Source organism: Mobula hypostoma, chromosome 24, assembly GCF_963921235.1.
Source record: "Mobula hypostoma chromosome 24, sMobHyp1.1, whole genome shotgun sequence".
NCBI classification, from domain to species: domain Eukaryota; kingdom Metazoa; phylum Chordata; class Chondrichthyes; order Myliobatiformes; family Myliobatidae; genus Mobula; species Mobula hypostoma.
Window position 1 is genome coordinate 29,249,096 of NC_086120.1, and position 18,212 is coordinate 29,267,307.

The 18,212-nt window shown below is 42.7% G+C and overlaps 1 protein-coding gene across 6 annotated transcripts in view; it reads right to left on the reverse strand.

The window, feature by feature from the left end:
- The window catches only part of LOC134337501 (guanine nucleotide-binding protein G(I)/G(S)/G(O) subunit gamma-7), a 160,006-nt gene that overhangs the window by 24,934 nt on the left and 116,860 nt on the right, over nucleotides 1-18,212 (reverse strand). For all 6 annotated transcript variants that reach the window (XM_063032577.1, XM_063032581.1, XM_063032580.1 and 3 more), the window contains one exon: nucleotides 2,666-2,786. In XM_063032577.1, coding sequence (XP_062888647.1) covers nucleotides 2,666-2,746 — 81 coding nt within the window. In that variant the 5' untranslated portion in view covers nucleotides 2,747-2,786. The remainder of the gene's footprint in view (nucleotides 1-2,665; nucleotides 2,787-18,212) is intronic.

Here is an 18,212-nt window from a genome sequence, read left to right on the forward strand (position 1 = left end):
GCGGGTGGGGGGAGCTGGGGGGACTTTGGGGTTCTCACATTTAACTGTCGTTCATTCTTTGGGGCACTTCTCTGTTTTTGTGGATGTTTTGCGAAGAAAAAGCATTTCAGGATGTATATTGTATATATTTCTCTGACATTAAACTTGATCTTTGAACCTTTGAATAATGAAGATGACATCCATGTGCTTAATAGTTGTCAAACTTAAACATAATAATACCATAGGCTCTCAATAATGTTTAAAAATAATCTTGAACCACTCTCAATTACTAATTAAATGATTTTCCTAGAAAGGACTATACATATACAAAAGGGCAAAATTGAGCCCTGGAAGCAAAATACTAGAAACGTATAATGGAAAACGCTAGAAATGCGTAGGTGGTCACATGGCATCTGTGGCAAGAGAAAACTATTTCTTTTTGCTGACCAGACATTCTGACCTGAGTTCCTCTTTCCAGATATTGCCCTTTTTTTTATATACAGTACAATTTTGATAACTAGGTAGCCTGGGAACTTTACTGGTATTGGACTCGCTAATTTTTTTTATAAACGGACTATTGTATATTATTTTTATTACTATATCAATGAACTTTTAACTTTTTTTAAAAAAAGAAAGAAAAAGATGTTACGTAAAAGTACCCCAGGCTACTGTGGGAGGCGAGGGAGGAGATTGCTGAGCGTCTGGCAATGATTTTTGAATCATCAATGGGGATGGGAGGGGATCCAGAGGATTGGAGGGTTGCAGATGTTGTTCCTTTATTCAGGAAAGGGGGTAGAGATAGCCCAGGAAATTATAGACCAGTGAGTCTTACTTCAGTGGTTGGTAAGTTGATGGAGAAGATCCTGAGAGGCAGGATTTATGAACATTTGGAGAGGTATAATATGATTAGGAATAGTCAGCATGGCTTTGTCAAGGGCAGGTCATGCCTTATGAGCCTGATTGAATTTTTTGAGGATGTGAGTAAATACATTGATGAAGGTAGAGCAGTAGATGTAGTGTATATGGATTTCAGCAAGGCATTTGATAAGGTACCCATGCAAGGCTTATTGAGAAAGTAAGGAGGCATGGGATCCAAGGGGACCTTGCTTTGTGGATCTAGAACTGGCTTGCCCACAGAAGGCAAAGAGTGGTTGTAGACAGGTCATATTCTGCATGGAGGTCGGTGACCAGTGGAATGCCTCAGGGATCTGTTCTGGGACCCTTACTCTTCGTGATTTTTATAAATGACCTGGATGAGGAAGTGGAGGGATGGGTTAGTAAGTTTGCTGATGACACAAAGTTTGGGGGTGTTGTGGATAGTGTGGAGGGCTGTCAGAGGTTACAGCGGGACATTGATAGGATGCAAAACTGGGCTGAGCAGTGGCAGATGGAGTTCAACCCAGATAAGTGTGAAGTGGTTCATTTTAGTAGGTCAAATATGATGGCAGAATATAGTATTAATGGTAAGACTCTTGGCAGTGTGGAGGATCAGAGGGATTTTGCAGTCCGAGTCCATAGGATGCTCAAAGCAGCGGCGCAGGTTGACTCTGTGGTTAAGAAGGCATTCAGTGCATTGGCCTTCATCAATCGTGGAATTGAATTTAGGAGCCAAGAGGTAATGCTGCAGCTATATAGGACCCTGGTCAGACCCCAGTTGGAGTACTGTGCTCAGTTCTGGTTGATTCAGTACAGGAAGGATGTGGAAGCCATAGGAAGGGTGCACAGGAGATTTACAAGGATGTTGCCTGGATTGGGGGGCATGCCTTATGAAAACAGGTTGAGTGAACTCGGCCTTTTCTCCTTGGAGCAACGGAGGATGAGATGTGACCTGATAAGAGGCGTCCAAGATGATGAGAGGCGTTGATCGTGTGGATAGTCAGAGGTTTTTTCCCAGGGCTGAAATATTTGCTCAAGAGGACACAGGTTTAAGGCGCTGGGGAGCAGGTACGGAAGAGATGTCGGGGACAAGTTTTTCCACTCGGAGAGTGGTGAGTATGTGGAATGGGCTGCCGGCAACGGTGGTGGAGGCGGCTAGAATAGGGTCTTTTAAGAGACTTTTTGATAGGTACATGGAGCTTAGAAAAAGAGAGGGCTATGGGGAGGTCTAGTAATTTCTAAGGTAGGGACATGTTCAGCATAACTTTGTGGGCTGAAGGGCCTGTATTATGCTGTAGGTTTTCTATGTTTCTATGAAGTAGAACTGAATTTGCAAGTGAGCTCACAGGTAATATGGGAAATTGTTCTACTGAGCTTAAAGACATTACAGGAATGAGGCCCAGGTGAATTTAAAGGGGACATGCAAAATAGGATTCCAGTATGTTTAATGTTGTGCAGGAAATAGGATACTGGTGAGCCAGATGCAGAATCATCTGGATTGCTGAACAATGAGATCTTGTATTGTAAGAATTTTAATGTGTTGAGTTCTGCTATATTCAACTGTCAGTTTGTTTGGATGGACACGCTGGCCAAAGTGCCTGTCCTTTGCTGTACAACTCCATGCATAACACGCACTTTACAAAAATAAGCAAAAAGAAGCAATGAGAAATTACCCTTTGAGGGTAGGTGGTTGAAGAAATATCGAACCTGAGCAACTTTTACTCTATAATTAATTTCATTGTGTTTTTAAAACATGCAAATACCCGAACAAGCCCATCCAAATCTTACACTTTTTTAAAACCCATCTCACCTTGATTCTCTCAATGCCTGCCTCAATCCTCAGCTGTTCTACCAGTTTCCGTGCTTGTGCTATGTTGTTAGTTGATGACATTGTTTGCCATTTATTCCAGGCCAAGGCCGAACTTAGGATACTGCAAGAAGGGGGAAAAATATAAAATCAGATTTTTAATATTAACGTCAAAAGGTCAGAATTTCCAAGTCTTAAATAAAAACAGCAGTTTTACGTTCTTTTGCTATAACTCTAATTAAACATTTGTCAAAATGTGAGAGTGCAGTAGTTTCAATATTTTTGATGCAAGTTAAATCACCCTTGTAATTATTCTTGATATCTTTCAAGTCTTTTGTCAGCCTTGGATAACTAAAAAAAAATCCATGCAATGATATATTTAAGTTGCTGTGATGTTTTTGCATATATACTGACTTCGATTAATGTTAAATGTTTTCATAACTGGGTAACCAAGCTGGACTTGGTTTCTAGCTCCTCTCTAACATGGTCAACAGAACTCAGAATAGTAAAGACAGGCAACTAAATTGCTTTCCTCCTGAGATGAATTGATAATCCCTTATTTGACCTTTTTTCTAGATCCCCAACCTTCCACTCAAGAAAACAGTGAGAACTTGTCAGCTTAAGGGCACACTGACTAAAACTAGTTGCAGCAGCATGTGCTGAACATTTGATTTAAAGGCAGAACTCTACTTTCTTAGGACAACCTAACATTTCTGACCTAAAGATGGCTTTAAGGAGTGCAGGCTTTTAATTTTAGTTACAATGGTCCAGAAGCTAATGGAAATATTTGGATTCCATCAGAAAATGACAAAACTTCACAAAACAACATATAATTTTAAAATTACAAAGAATACTCAGCAACAATAGAAGTTATTTAAATCATATTAAAGAAAATTAAGCAGGTTAAATTTCTTGGCCAGCAAAAAAACAAAGAATTAGTTAGAAAAGCACAACAATAAGAATGATCTTGAAATTAAGGCAGGAGATTGGGCTGGTGGACAGGCAGGGACAACAAGGAGGAATAGACAATTTAAAAAACTATGGAGGGTAAATCAGTCTCTTGTACATAAGCAGCTATTTAGAAGGATAATAAACAATGACCTCACCACTTCACCAAACCACCCCTTCTCTTGAAAGGTCAATGCATCAACAGTGTCATATCAGTTTGATCAGGCCATGGCCTTTAAGTGTTTATTTCAAAAGGACTTTTGAGCATTGCAAAGGTTAACTCTAAAGAAACTACAAATTTTATCTCCCAAACAATAGTTAGCCTTGACAGGTACAGAAATAAGTCTGTATGGATAGCTACCATATGACCTCTGCAGTATATCTTGTAAAATTGAATTCAGTGAACATATTGGAATTTTGGTTGGAAAGAGGAATGCAAGGACACGAGTGAAAGTACAGCACGTTTACTATTTTTCTTCTGAGCATAGATATACCTTCTTTGATAATAAATCTTAAGTATGTGTTTTTGAACTCTCTCACTTCAGAAGCAAACAAAACTGAAAAGGTTAAAAAAAAGGTACAGCTCAAGAGAAAAACCCTTTCCAAAGAAAGTTCAAGTCTTTTTGCTGGGGTAATTAGATGTCATTACAGAACTTTCTTTTGTGTGAATAATGTGGTATCAGATTTCAACAATTTACAGTCTGCTGATAGTTTGCTTAATTTTATTTATTTTTGCTCAATGTTAATAAAGCACTAAGTCATATCCCAAAATACAATTACTTGATAATCTGAAGAACTGATTTCAAATTAATAAACTGTACTTCATTGTTATCGCTTGAAAATGAACAGAAAAGCTTTTGTGGCTGCTTTCCAGAAACATTACAGCCCTTAACCTTTAACAAACTTTTCCAGAAGCAGTACAGCCCTTTGCCAAATTTTCCTCGTCTCCTGCACTGTCTGGTAACATGGGGCTATTTATCCACTTCTGGGTGCCTGACTGTTACAATGAGTGAATCACTGAGCTCTGGCCACATTTAAATCACACCAAAACACTTTCAAGGGGCACCCTACAGATTATCGACTAACGTCGGTAAAAATGCAGTAACTCAATATTACCCCACCCCTGCAGGAAGCTCTTTGTAAGGTGAAGCAAGAGGTGCCAAGCCAGCCATGATCCAGAATATTACATCGAGACAGAACTAGATCCTTTGTTTTCTACTCCTCCTGAAATATACAGTACTGTGCAAAAATCTCAGGCACATAAATATACTAGCCCAAGACTTCCGCACAGTACTGCATTTGTCAATGTGGAGCACAGAACCAGTCTGCAAATCTGACAGGAGAAAAGGATGTTGGAAAAGGCAAAGGTGGAGCTCCGCAGGAGGAATGTGGGACAGGTTGCAGAGGAGGAGTGCCGGGGGGGGGGGGGGTGACGTGGGTGCAGACACACCCAACCCTGAAACACCAGACATCATTTGACGCCAAACAATTGCTTTATTGATCATTCCAGAATGTCTTTTTGGTGCTTCCTGCTCCCTACCCTCTCCCTTCCCCTTTTCTCAACCATGAATCCCATCTCCCTGCCCTCCTTCCCACTCTCAGTCCACAATAAAGACCCATAATCAGAATCATATTCATCACTCATGTTATGCAATTTGTTCTTCCTTTGCACTTGCAGTACAGTGCAATACTTAAGACTTTTGCACAGTATGTAAAACACAGAAATATTTAGTGGATATACTGATCACTGGCTGCAAAGTCTATTTCCTAAATTGTTTACTCACAAGAGATAGTACACAAAGTGGCCACTGATAACCCAAAAGAGTTTACCATTTCTTATCCAATAGCGGTAGAACAAGATCAGTTAAAAATAGATCAAATAGTAGTAGAGCTACTAGGACTTGATGTTTCAATCCCTATGGTAAGTCGGCACTCTTGATGTTGGCAGTGGGCTTGGAGTGGTGACAAGGAGGGAGGGTAGGTATGTCATCGGGGTCATCAGGTGGGCACCCTCCTTCATTGACGTTTTGTTGATAAGCCCACAATGTCTCCAGAGGGCTCAACGGTGCTACCTGGCGTCCCAGATACACCCCCCTCAGTTCCATACCCTCCCATCTTTTCTTTTAATCCAAATCAAATTGCTGCTTTCTTCTGCTGCATCTGACAAGGACTTGATTGCTTGTTAGAGGGAGTGACCCCTCACCCCCATCTTCTTTAATAGACTGGTCGTAGATGTAGCAACGAATCCCCTGCATCACAATTCTACAGGGAAAATCTTGGTCTTCCAGCCATTCTGGGCAGCTTCAGTTGCCAGTTCAGAGTACTTGGTCTTTTTCCTCTCATAAGCTTCTTCGACACCATCTTCCCATAGTACTGTCAATTCCACAACATATGCCAGCTTGGCTGTTGTGGACCACAGGACCATGTCTGGCCAGAGTATTGTAGCCGCAATGTCTGGGGGAAACACAAGCTTTTTTTCCCCCAAGTCCACGTCATTTTCCAATCCTGAGCAACCTGCAGAATGCTTACATCTTTTGATGTTATCTGGTGCTCTGGAGGTTGGCCTACTGGTACAAATCGTGTGATGTGGATATTTCTTGCCGATGTTTGTGGGAGAGCATTTGTGGTGATTCGCCTCTGTTCCAAGATTGATGCCAGCAGTCTGAGAGGTTGGTTATGCCGCCAACTGTACCACCCCTGGGTGAGGCTCGTGGTGCATCCTGTTAAAATGTGCCTTAGTGATCCAGGTGCTTGACAAAGAAAGCAAGTGGGGTCTTCTCCCCACCACTGGTTCAGGTTCTGAGGTGTGGGTAGGAGGTTATAAGTGGCTCTGATGACAAAACTTAGCCGAGATCCCTCCATCTCCCAGATGTCACGCCAGCTAAGTTTCCTCTTTTCCAGGCTCTCCCAATTAGTCCATTGGCCCTGCTTGACCATTGAGATGGACCTGGTGTTTCGCTCTGCCTCCTCCTGTCTTCTCAAGTCCTCCACCATGAGCCATCTCTTCTGCACTGATGTTGCCTTGTGCCACTGAGGAGCTTTTGGGATGAGCCCGAGCCCGGCTCTCCCATGTTGGACTTGGCCAACCACATCCTTGAAGTGAAGAGCAGATTTAGCAGTCTGAACAGCTTCAGATGGGGTCCACTTCCTCCCTGTTGCCACACGGGGGGGGGGGGGCACTGTTCGAATAACAGTATCTTCAGATTCACTGAGGGTCATGACCAATCTTGCTTTGGTGCATTTGAATTCTACCACAAGACTTGCAATTGGTAATTCCAATTTGCCGTTCCCGTACAGTCCAACAGGACTTAAGCAGCGCGGAAGTCCAAGCCACTGTTTTACATGTGTGCTGATCATTCTTTCGAGCTTTTCAACCTTGCTGATGGGGATCTCATACACTGTTAAAGGCCACATGAGTCTTGGGAGTATGCCGAACTGGAAGCACCACAGCTTGAGTTTTCCTGGCAGCCAGGTCTTGTTGATGCGAGCTATGTACATGATGGTATCTTTTTTTAGTTGTTTAAACTGCTCAGTGTCCTTGAGCTTAGCATCATACCATTGACCCAAGCTCTTCACTGGCATTTCTGAAACAGTTGGGACAGGTGTTCCGTCAATCTGAAATCTTTTATCGGTGACTTGACCTTTGACAATGGAGATGCTTCTGCACTTGCTGGGCTTGATCTTCATCCTCGGCCATGTGACGTTTTGATGAAGCTTTTCCAGTAGTCTCTTGGTGCAGGGAACAGTTGTCGTCAGTATTGCTATATCGTCCATATAGGCTCGTATTGGTGGTAACTGTTGACCAAACTGTAGCCCTTTTCCTCCCGCAACCCATTTTGAGGCTCTGATAATGAGCTCCATTGCCATAGTAAAGGCCAATGGGGAGATGGTGCACCCTGCCATGATGTCTACTTCCAGTGGTTGCCACGCTGTGGTGAAGTGTGATGTTGTAAGACAAACTTGCAGATCCTGGAAGTAGTGTTTTACCAGATTTGTTGTTGTTGCAGGCACCTGAAAGGATTCAAAAGCAGTCCACAGTAGGGAATGAGGAAGTAGTCCGTAGGCATTGACCAGGTTGAGGAACAAGACATGCAGATCCTTTCTTTCTTAGCCATCTGGATTTGATGCCATATGACGCTGGTATGTTCAAGGCATCCCGAGAACCCTGCTATGCCAGCCTTTTGGATTGATGTATCAATGAAATGGTTTTGTTTCAGATACACTTTGTAAGTCTTTGCGCCAACACGCTGAAAAAGATCTTGCCCTCTCTGTTCAGAAGATTTATTTGGCGAAATTGCTCGATGGTGGATGAATTATTTTCTTTTGGGATCAGAACTCCCCCCCACCCCCGCTCTTCTCCAGGCTTTGGGGATAACTTGCTTTTCCCACGCAACCCTCATGTTTTTCCAAAGGAATTTCAGAACATCCTGGGTGTTCTTGTAGACACAATATGGAACACCGTTAGGGCCTGGCGCTGATGCCAATCTTGCCTTCTGCACTGCCTCTTTCACCTTGCTCAGCTTGGGAGGGCTGATGTGAAATTGCTGTTGTGGGGTTGAGATTGGTGGGATGTCAGCTGGGACAAGTATTGGTTCATCTTTTCACTTATCAGTGTGGATGATTCTGAGATGTCTTTCAACCTCCTCTTTTGATACTTTTAAGTATCCACTTTTCTCTTTTGTGAAAATGCCTTTCACATATTTAAAGGAATCTTTGCAGTTGTCTATTCTTGCTTTTTCCTTCTTTTTGCATCGTTTCGTTAAATTCACTGCTCTGCGCAGCTTCGAGAGCCTCTGTTTTAGGTCCTCTTGAAGGAGGTTGATGCTCTCCCCTTCCTTCTGCTGTTGCTTTTTTCCACAACTTCTTCAGGCCTCTTCCTTCTTTTACAAGTCATTGGATTTCCTGGAGATGACAAGATTTGGGAGGAGAAGGCACATCTTTCCTGCTGATTTGTTCCTTCACTCCAAATTTCTCTTTTCCGTAGCTGTAGATCAGCTCACCCATCCTCTCCAACTTCTTTTCTGCTGATCCCTTGAGGCCACTTAAGATCAGGCTCACATCTATACTAGAGATCTCCTTATTTGTGTGGTTTAATTATGCAGCAAATTAATTGATTAGGCATGGGTCTTGAAAGTATAAATTGCGGGATCCCAGTTTTTTGATGCTCCATCACATTGCATCACTTCATCTGTCACGACATTGAAACAGTGTATTAAAAGCTATTCAAACCCCTCTCCACAAGTTTGGATTGAATTATAGGATGAACAAATCACAGGACTACAAGGTTGCAACTGTTTTACACAGACAGCAATAATATAGTACAAACTAACAGTTGGAAAGCAGAAGTGTTCCCAGAAGCTAGAGTCAAGCAAGGTTACCTGCTCTTATGTAGCAACACACATAAAATGCTGGAGGAACTCAGCAGGCCAGGCAGCATCGATGGAAAAGAGTAAACAGTCAACATTTCAGGCAGAGACCCTTCAACAGGACTCTGTTTTGTTTATACATTGCATAGAATCTTTTGTCAAATCCATCTGGATGGATGCCGGACTGAGAAGGGACGATGCCAAGCAAGAGGAGCACTCAGATCAAAGCCTCTCTGTACATGGGTGGCATCAGTTTCTGCACAAATCTACAGTTGGCCAGTTGATTGATAAGCATCTGTGACCAGTTTGAGTTGCCACATTTAGAGCGAGAACACGTTCTTTAGCAACTGGCCTGATTGATCCTTTGCTTTTTTCACCATTAAGTCCAACTTACTGAAGGTCTGGAGAGCCAGGATGTGCAACAGGAATAGGCTGAAGAAAATAGCCAGGTTAAACAAGACTAGGACTATAGCAGCAGTACTCTTTCTTAACTGTGTCTAAGAATTCAGTAATAAGGTGGGAAGTGTTCTTGGCATTGGTGTATGTGGTGCAGATGTGGCCTATACCTGATGTCATGTTGCAACAGTCACCCCATGCCATCTTGTTTCATCTGGAAATCCACGTTGGAACGTGTCCATGGAGTTGCAATGGATATACCACATCAGAGAAGTGGTGTGGGGGTGGGGGGGGGGTGTGATGGCTATATTCAGCAATGCGTAGAACCAATATACGCAAACTATCTACTCTTAATGCTGGCCTTGCTTTTGTTCTAAGTTCCATTCACTTGTCCTTGTCACAATAACTATGTAGAAAAATCTCTATAGAAAAACACCTTTGATCACAAGACCATCAGGCCCTGGTTGGTATGAAACATTCAGCAGACCCTATGGGAGAAGAACACAATAGATCCTACAGGATGGTTTCCAATGCAGACTGTGAAGCCATTTTGCAGAATGTCTCATTGCCATAATTCACCAACATGCACGAAGACCTCACTTAGCTGGCAGCAAGAAAGACCCTTTCCTACAGATCGGAGTCTAGCTCTCAATACATGCTAACCTCAAGACAGATATAATAATGATGACATGATCATCTCCCTCTTTGTGAACTGTGCATTTGCAAAGTGTCTCTGGAAAAGGATGAAAGATCCTTATCAAGGCTCATTCTGAGCAGATAACTGATTCACAGGGTGTTCCAAGAAAGGGAAAAGAGACATATCAACTGCTTCTGAAAGATCAATTTAATGAAAGATGTACTTTAGCATACCCAAAACCTGTTGGCCTTCAACAAAATGTCTATAACTGAATGCTGCCAACCGACCAGAATGCAGGATCATATGCTAAATGATAAACTGAAGCTTGGTGAAGTCAAAGCAGAGGCTTTGCGGGGAAGGACAACAGCCTGTGATCTTGCTGCCACTAGACACTGAGGGCATGAGTTCAGAAATAACACTTAATGAGCACCTGTTGGGTATATTGCTCACAGAGGGCAAGTGAATGGCACTGGTGCTTTGTTAGTAGTGACATCAAACCAACACATTCTATGAAGATGAAGGAAGTCCTGTAGTGAAAGTACTGCATTTCCTGTACATACTTTTATGAACAAAATTTATTTTTGAAATAAAGTTTGTGGTAGTTAATTTCTGCTTTAGCTCTCCAGTGGGATGTTATCCTCTGCTGAAGAACAGTTTGCTACCATTAACCTAAAGTACTTCAAGTGACCATGATCATTTGACATGTTGAAGGATTATTTAATTCCAGATGACAATTAAGAGCAAGGGAGAAAATTGGTCCCGTGGAAGATCAGAGTGGCAATCTACACATGAAGCAGAAAGAGGGGGGAGATCTTATTGGTTTTGTCATCTGTATTTACTCGAGAGATGGACACAGTCTATTGATGTCAGACGATGTCTTCTAGCCACAAGTCAGAAGCCAGAGGATTGAAGGATAGCTAATATTGTTCCATTGTTTAAGAAAGGCCCTCAAGAATAAGCCAGGAAATTATAGGTTGGTGAGCCTGATATCAGTAGTGGGAAAGCTATCTGAAGGCATTCTAAGAGACTGTATATATAAATATTTGGATAGACAGGGACTGATTAGGGATAGTGAACATAGCTTTGTGCATGGTAAGTTGTGTCTAACCAATCTTAGAGTTTTACATGGAAGTTACCAGGAGAGTTGATGAAGGCGATGTGGTGGATATTGTCTCCATGGGCCTCGGCAAGGCATCTGACACGGTCTTACAATGGGAGGTTGGTCAAGAAGGTTCAGTCACTTGGCATTCCAGATGATATGGTAAATTGGGTGAGACATTAGCTTTGCAGAAGAAGCTAGAGAGTGGTTATAGATGGTTGTCTCTCTGACTGGAGGCTTGTAATTAGTGGTGTGCTGGGTCTGTTGTTCTTTGTCATCTATCAGTGATCTGGGTGATGATGTGGTTAAGTGGATCAGCAGATTTCCAGATGACACTAAGATTGGGGGCGGGGGGTGTACTGGAGAGCAAGGAAGACTATCAAAGCTTGCAGTGGGATCTGGACCAACTGAAAAAAAAAGAGGCTGAAAAATGGCACTGAGGAGTGCAGTAAAACTGAGGGATCTGGGAATACAGATCCATAAATCCTTGAAAGTGATGTCATGGTTAGACATGGTCATAAAGAAAGCTTCTGACACACTGGCCTTCATAGATCAATGTACTGAGTCCAGAAGTTGGGATGTTATGGTGAATTTGTATAAGACATTGGTGAGGTCTAATTTGGAGTACTGTCTCCAGTTGTGGTCACCTACCTACAGGAAAGATGTCAATAAGATTGAAACGTGCAGAGAAAGTTTACAAGGATGTTGCCAGGACTCCAGGACCTGAATTATAGGGAAAGTTGAATAGGTTAGGACTTTATCAAATCTCCCCTCAATTTTCTTTGTTCTAAGGATAGAGGTAAACAAAATTATGAGAGGTATAGACAAGGTAAATGCAAATAGGCTTTTTCCACTGAGGTTTGGTGAGGTTACAACTACAGGTGATGGGTTAAGGCTAAAAGGTGAAATGTTTAAGGGGACCACGAGGGGGAACTTCTTCAAAGGGTGGTGAAAGTGGGAGATGAGCTTCCAGCACAAGTAGAGGATGCGGGGTTGATTTCAATGTTCAAGAGAAAATTGAATACAGGTTTCCCCCGCCATCCGAAGGTAGAGCATTCCTATCAAACGGTTCGTAAGCTGGAATGTCGTAAAGCGAAGAAGCAATTACCATTTATTTATATGGGAAAATTTTGTGAGCGTTTGCAGACCCAAAAATAACCTACCAAATCATACCAAATAACACACAAAACCTAAAATAACAGTAACGTATAGTAAAAGCAGGAATGATATGATAAATACACAGCTTATATAAAGTAGAAATACTTTTCCAAAATCATTGCCTGAACGGTTCTCCGTAGCGAAAATCTCATGCAAACGCTCTCCAGTAACCTTTAAGCTATGAAACTGCCAAATCGTACCAAATAACACAAAAATACACAGCCTATATAAAGTAGAAATAATGTATGTACAGTGTAGTATCACTTACGGGAATTGGGAAGACAGCGCAGAGCACACTGATGGTGTGTTAGACTGAGTAGGAGTTTTGGTGGTGCAGTGGCCCCCACCCTCCAGGCAGTGACCCAATACCGATCCGCAAAGCATGCAGGGGTACAGCAGTAGCCGGGAGGCACACAGCACATCTTTAAGAAAAAAGCCGAAATAAACATGCTAATTAATTAGGTGCCGCCAGATCAGAGGGGATTGCCGATTGCTTCGCTTCTGATCTGGGCCGACAATTACGTGTCTGGCAGCACCTAATTAATTAGCATGTTTATCTCGGCTTTTTTCTTAAAGATGTGCTGTGTGCCTCCCGGCTACCGCTGCATTCTCCACGAATCAGTATCTGTCCGCAGCCCGGGGTTTGGGGTGGTGGGATACTGGGGTGTCATCTCGTCGTCTGTTTCCATTAGGACAGGCAGCTCATCTTCTCCTATGACTGCCTGCCTCGATGTCGAAGGTCGAGGTTCGTCGTCTGCTGTGGCTGATGTGGAAGGCTTGCTTGACTGCTGAGCCTCGCGCATTTTTAGATCATACATTCTTTGTAAGCACTCAAACCATCTTGCAAATATCCCCTAAACCTACGTACCCTTTCAAAATTAAAGTCGTACTTTATCATTACTCATTCAGTTTCGATTGTTTTCCTTTCCTCTTCCAATTGCATCAGCTCTTCATCTATCAGTTCTTGGTCATGGGATGCCAAAACCTCTTCAACATCATCTTCATCAGCTTCCACAAGCCAAACTCACTTAGTCCTTACTTCATTCACCACGATCAAAACACTTAATTATGTCTAGTTTTACGTTAAGTGTAACACCCTTACAAGCTCTTTTAGGCTTTTCCGACACCTTAGAAGTCATCTTGCAAACGGCTGCTCACAGGCACGTGTTTAAGCAATGCTGGCTAGAATGCCGTTCTGAATCCGGGGGAGAGCGGCTGCTTGGGACGCGCGCTGATTTTTTTTTGTGTGCGGCCTTTTTCATAACAGTAAAAACACCTTCTGTTAGCGAAAACAGGGAACTAATGTAGGTTTTTCGTAACAGTGAGGTTTCGTAAAGTGAACGTTCGAAAAGCGGGGACACCTGTAGGTAAATGGATGGGAGAGATATGAAGTGCTATGGCCCAGGTGCAGATTGATGGGCCTAGATAGATCAATAGGTTTGCCATGGTCTAGATGGGCCAAAGGGCCTGTTTCTGTGCTGCAGTGTTCTATAACTCTATGACAAAACCATGAATGAAAATACAGTTCTAATCTACTGTGTTTTTAACAAGAGTACCAGGAGTAACACCTGAATAAGAGAAACTTCAGCAACTTTGTAACTACAATAACGCAGCAATAATGGTACTCTCTTACATCTGTTAATCAGATCAACTGAAATACAGATCAACTAATTTGCACACTTCAATTCCATCTTAACAAAATATATTCAAGGTGTATTTAAAAGCTAGTGATCTGAGGGAAAAAAACTTTTTGAATTGATTTGATAGTTTTATTGAAGATAGATTTAGGAATTTAGTGGATAATCCTACTCTTCATCCAACTAATTCACCCAAATACCTGTTCAATGTTTTATATTTAACAAATGACATTCTGTGCAAAGACAAAATCTTAGAACATTTTCCCAAGGTAGAGAGGAATAAAAGTTAACACCCACCCCAAAAGGTAGAAGGGGAAGAGATGATGAAATCAACATTAAAAACAAAAACAGGTTGAAAGAGGAACTATCCCAATGATGAGGTAGCCACTGGAAGTATTTAGGAAAAGGGAGCTTGTTGGAGAACAAAAATGCACATTAACAAACAAGTTGGGAAAATAATTTAGATGTGTAGATTGCCTTTAAAAACTCCTGGACTTTTCTGTAGTTATAGACAGAGCAATACAGCATGGATACAAGCATTTCACTCTGAGTCCATACTGACCATAGTGTCGACCAGCCAGTCACAACTTCTGTTGTTCAGCCCATATCCCTCCAAGTTTAACTCCTGCGCACAGCAGTCCAAGTGCTACATTTGTATCTGTTTCAACCATTTCACCTGCAGTCCATTCCATACATTCACCACCCTAAATTGCTCCTCAGGTCCCTTTTAAACCTTTCTCCTCTAATTCTAAATCTATGCCACCCTAGTTCTGGACTCCCCTACCCTGTGGAAAAGACATAACCCGCCTTATCTGTACTTCTCAATATTAACCACTTCGACAAGGTCACCCTCATTCTCCTAGACCTAGACTGGCCATCTTTTTCCGCAACTCATGCTCTCTAATCTTGAGAACCTCCTCAGAATCTTCTCTGCACTCTTTCCAGTTCAATGTCTTTTCTCTAAGAAAACTAAAACTTATGAAATTGCAAAACAGAGATATGAAAAAGATATAAATTAAAAGATAAGTTATAGTTATAGTTAAAAGGAATTCAATAATCAAAGTCATTAGTTACTGACAACAACAACATTTGAAAGAGGGATGATTGCCTTGGATTTTTCCAAACCAGATTAGTAAACCAACCAACAGGTTATTACACAGAGTAGATTACATTATAGATCATGCCTCTGTTTTAGGCTTGTACTTTATACTTCCTAGCAGAATCTCCCTCAACTTACGTCATGAGAGGTCAAAATCAATTCCATCACTGACAATATTTTAACCACAGCACCATTCAACATGGAGTACATATAGAGTTTTCTACAAAAGGAAAGTGAAAATTCAGTTCAGAGATTGCACAGCAATTAAATCTCCCCTATTGCTGAAACACTGTAATATTCAAAATCTGGTATACATCTCAACACTTTGTTTCAAGAAGTTTCTTCCACAATTGCCCAGTTTAGGACAATTTCTCTCCTGGATGTGGAATGTAAGATTTTCTTTTCTGTGCTCACAAGAAGGCTGACTTCTTACATGATGCAGAACCACTATATCAACACATCCATCCAGAAAGGCTGCATTCCAGCCTTTTCGGGGTGTCTGGAACACACCTCAATGATTAGCCATTTGATCCGTGAGGCCAAGCAGAAAAAAGGCGACCTAACAGTTGTCTGGTTAGACCTCACGAACGCCTATGGGTCTATTCCACATAACCTCATCCTAGAAGGACTCGACCACTACTACATCCCAGTGGCTTTTCGAGACATGATCACTAGCTACCTAGGAAGATTCAAACTCAGATTTACATCAGCACATTTCACAACTAGTTGGCAGGACCTCCAGAAGGGGATTCCAACAGGGTGCACCATGTCCCCATCCTATTTATTATGGGAATGAACCTCCTATTATCAGCAGATGTAACCCGTGGCCCGATGCTGGAATCAAGCATTGTTCAGCCAGCTCTACGAGGGTTCATGGACAACATCACTACAACAACTGTGCCACATGTCCAAGCAAGATGAGTATTCGAAACCCTGGGTAATGTAGCCACATGGGCGAGGATGTCCTTCAAGGCCAAGAAGTCCAGGTGCATGGTGATCAGAAAGGGCAAAGTTACTAGCAAGTTTAGCCTCCAAGTTCAGGGTGAGGTCATCCCTTCCATCGAAGATAACCTGATAAAATGCTTGGGGAAGTGGTTTAATGTGTCACTGACAGATGGAGCCAATGTCACCAATGCTGTGAAGCAGACAGACAAATGGCTGAAGAAGATCGACAAATCCGGACTTCCGGGTAAATTCAAGACCTGGCTGTACCAACATGGCATTCTGCCCAGGCTTCTCTGGCTCTTCACACTTTATGAGTTCCCCATGACTGCTGTAAAGGGCATCAAGAGGAAAACCAACAAGCACCTGCAGAGATGGTTGGGAGTTCCCCCAAGCTTCTCTTCAGTGGGCCTCTACATTCGTTCTGGGCAACTGCAGCTTCCCCTGTCATCTGTTGTAGAGGCAAAATGCAGAGCCTTATTAAGCTTGAGAGATTCCAATGATGTCTTGGTAAGGCAAGCAGGCGTTACAACCAGATCTGGGCGCAAGTGGGCAGCCAATGCAGCTGTGGAGGAGGCAGTGTTCTCTGAAGCTGCGAGATATCATCGGCAACTCCTGCGTTGGGCGGAAAGGCCTCGGCTCAGTTCAATTTCAGAAGTGGGGAAATGCAAGCATAAGGAACAGGCGAAACATGATACAGGCAGAAGTACAGATCCGTGAGGAAGAGAAGTGGATTTCAAAGGCAGTGAACAAGGGTCCCAGGGTGCCTGTCTAATGGGATCTGTCTAAGTGCAAGATCTCATTGGCAGAGTTAGGAGACTGGAGCCCTTCCATATTTCCTTCCTCTTGCGATCTGTGTATGACACCCTTCCTTCACCATTACATCTGCACACATGGGGGATGAGAGAGGACCTGAACTGTAAGCTCTGTGGTCAAAAGGGGACACTGGTTCATATACTGTCCGGGTGTAAAACAGCTCTAACTCAAGGACGGTATAGGTGGCACCATGATAAGGTGCTTCTGGCTCTTGCTGACACACTAGAGCGGGACAGATGCAAGAAGAGGACGGCTGGCACAGATTTGAGGAAGGCCATCACCTTCATCAAAGAGGGAGCTAGGCCTTTTGTAACCAAACAACCAAAGCCCAATCTGCTGCGAATGGCCAGGTCCTGGGAGATGAGGGTCATGTGGGAAGGAGGTTGCAGTTCACGGATGTGGTGCACACAACCCTACGCCCGGACATTGCACTGTGGTCAACCGAAGGCAAGAAAATAATTCTGGTTGAGCTGACTGTGCTGTGGGAGGATGGATGGGAAGAGGCCCATGAGAGAAAGGCCTTGAAGTACCAGCCCTTAGTGCAGGAGTGTAAACACAAGGGATGGCAGGCATGGTTATTCCCTGTGGAGATCGGCTGCAGAGGTTTCCCAGCCAAATCAGCATGGCAGTTGTTGTCAGATCTGGGCCTGGACGAAAGGAGCAAAAAACAAGCAGCTCGTAAGATGGGGGAAGAGGCAGAACGGGCCTCTTGTTGGGTTTGGAGTAGGCGAGAGGAGGGAAGCTGGAAGCCAGGAGCAGATGGGCAGTGATTTGGCCACCACTGCTGGCCCACCAACTGGACAGTGTCGTGGTTAAGGGTCGAAACACTCGGTGAAGATTGGGAACATCTGCTCCTGGCTGAAGGCTACGAATACCTTATAAGGTAACTGGAGAATGCACCCTAACAGGTGTATGTAACAAGCTCCTGTTTCCCTATGGCCTCATCTACGAAGCTGCACTTCTACAACTTTGGAAAAGTAGGCTTACATACATCTTTGGTATTTGTATTATGAAATTGTTATTTTTGTTGCAGAGCCTTGTGACTTAATTGCCTGTAAACAGATATAAATAGCAAGCAATTATATTTCTGCTATACCATGAGTAGCAATATTTAAAAACTGTGATTGCTTTGTGAGACCTACAAGTTCCAACAACTGAAAATAAGAATAAAAACAGAGTCATACAATAAAAAAATTAAACACAATTTCAACTTCAAAACATCTGTCTATATGTTAATTTAACATAATTGCATTCAAATATTTTTGTTCATGAAGTGGTAATTACTGGTGGTTCTGCTTTGAATATAGTCGGCCCTCCGTATTCACGGGGGTTTGGTTCCGGGACCCTCCGTGGATACCCAAATTCCGTGGCTAACCTACGCACATCTTCCCATATACTTTAAATCATCTCTAGATTATTTATAATACCTAATACAATGTAAATGATATGTAA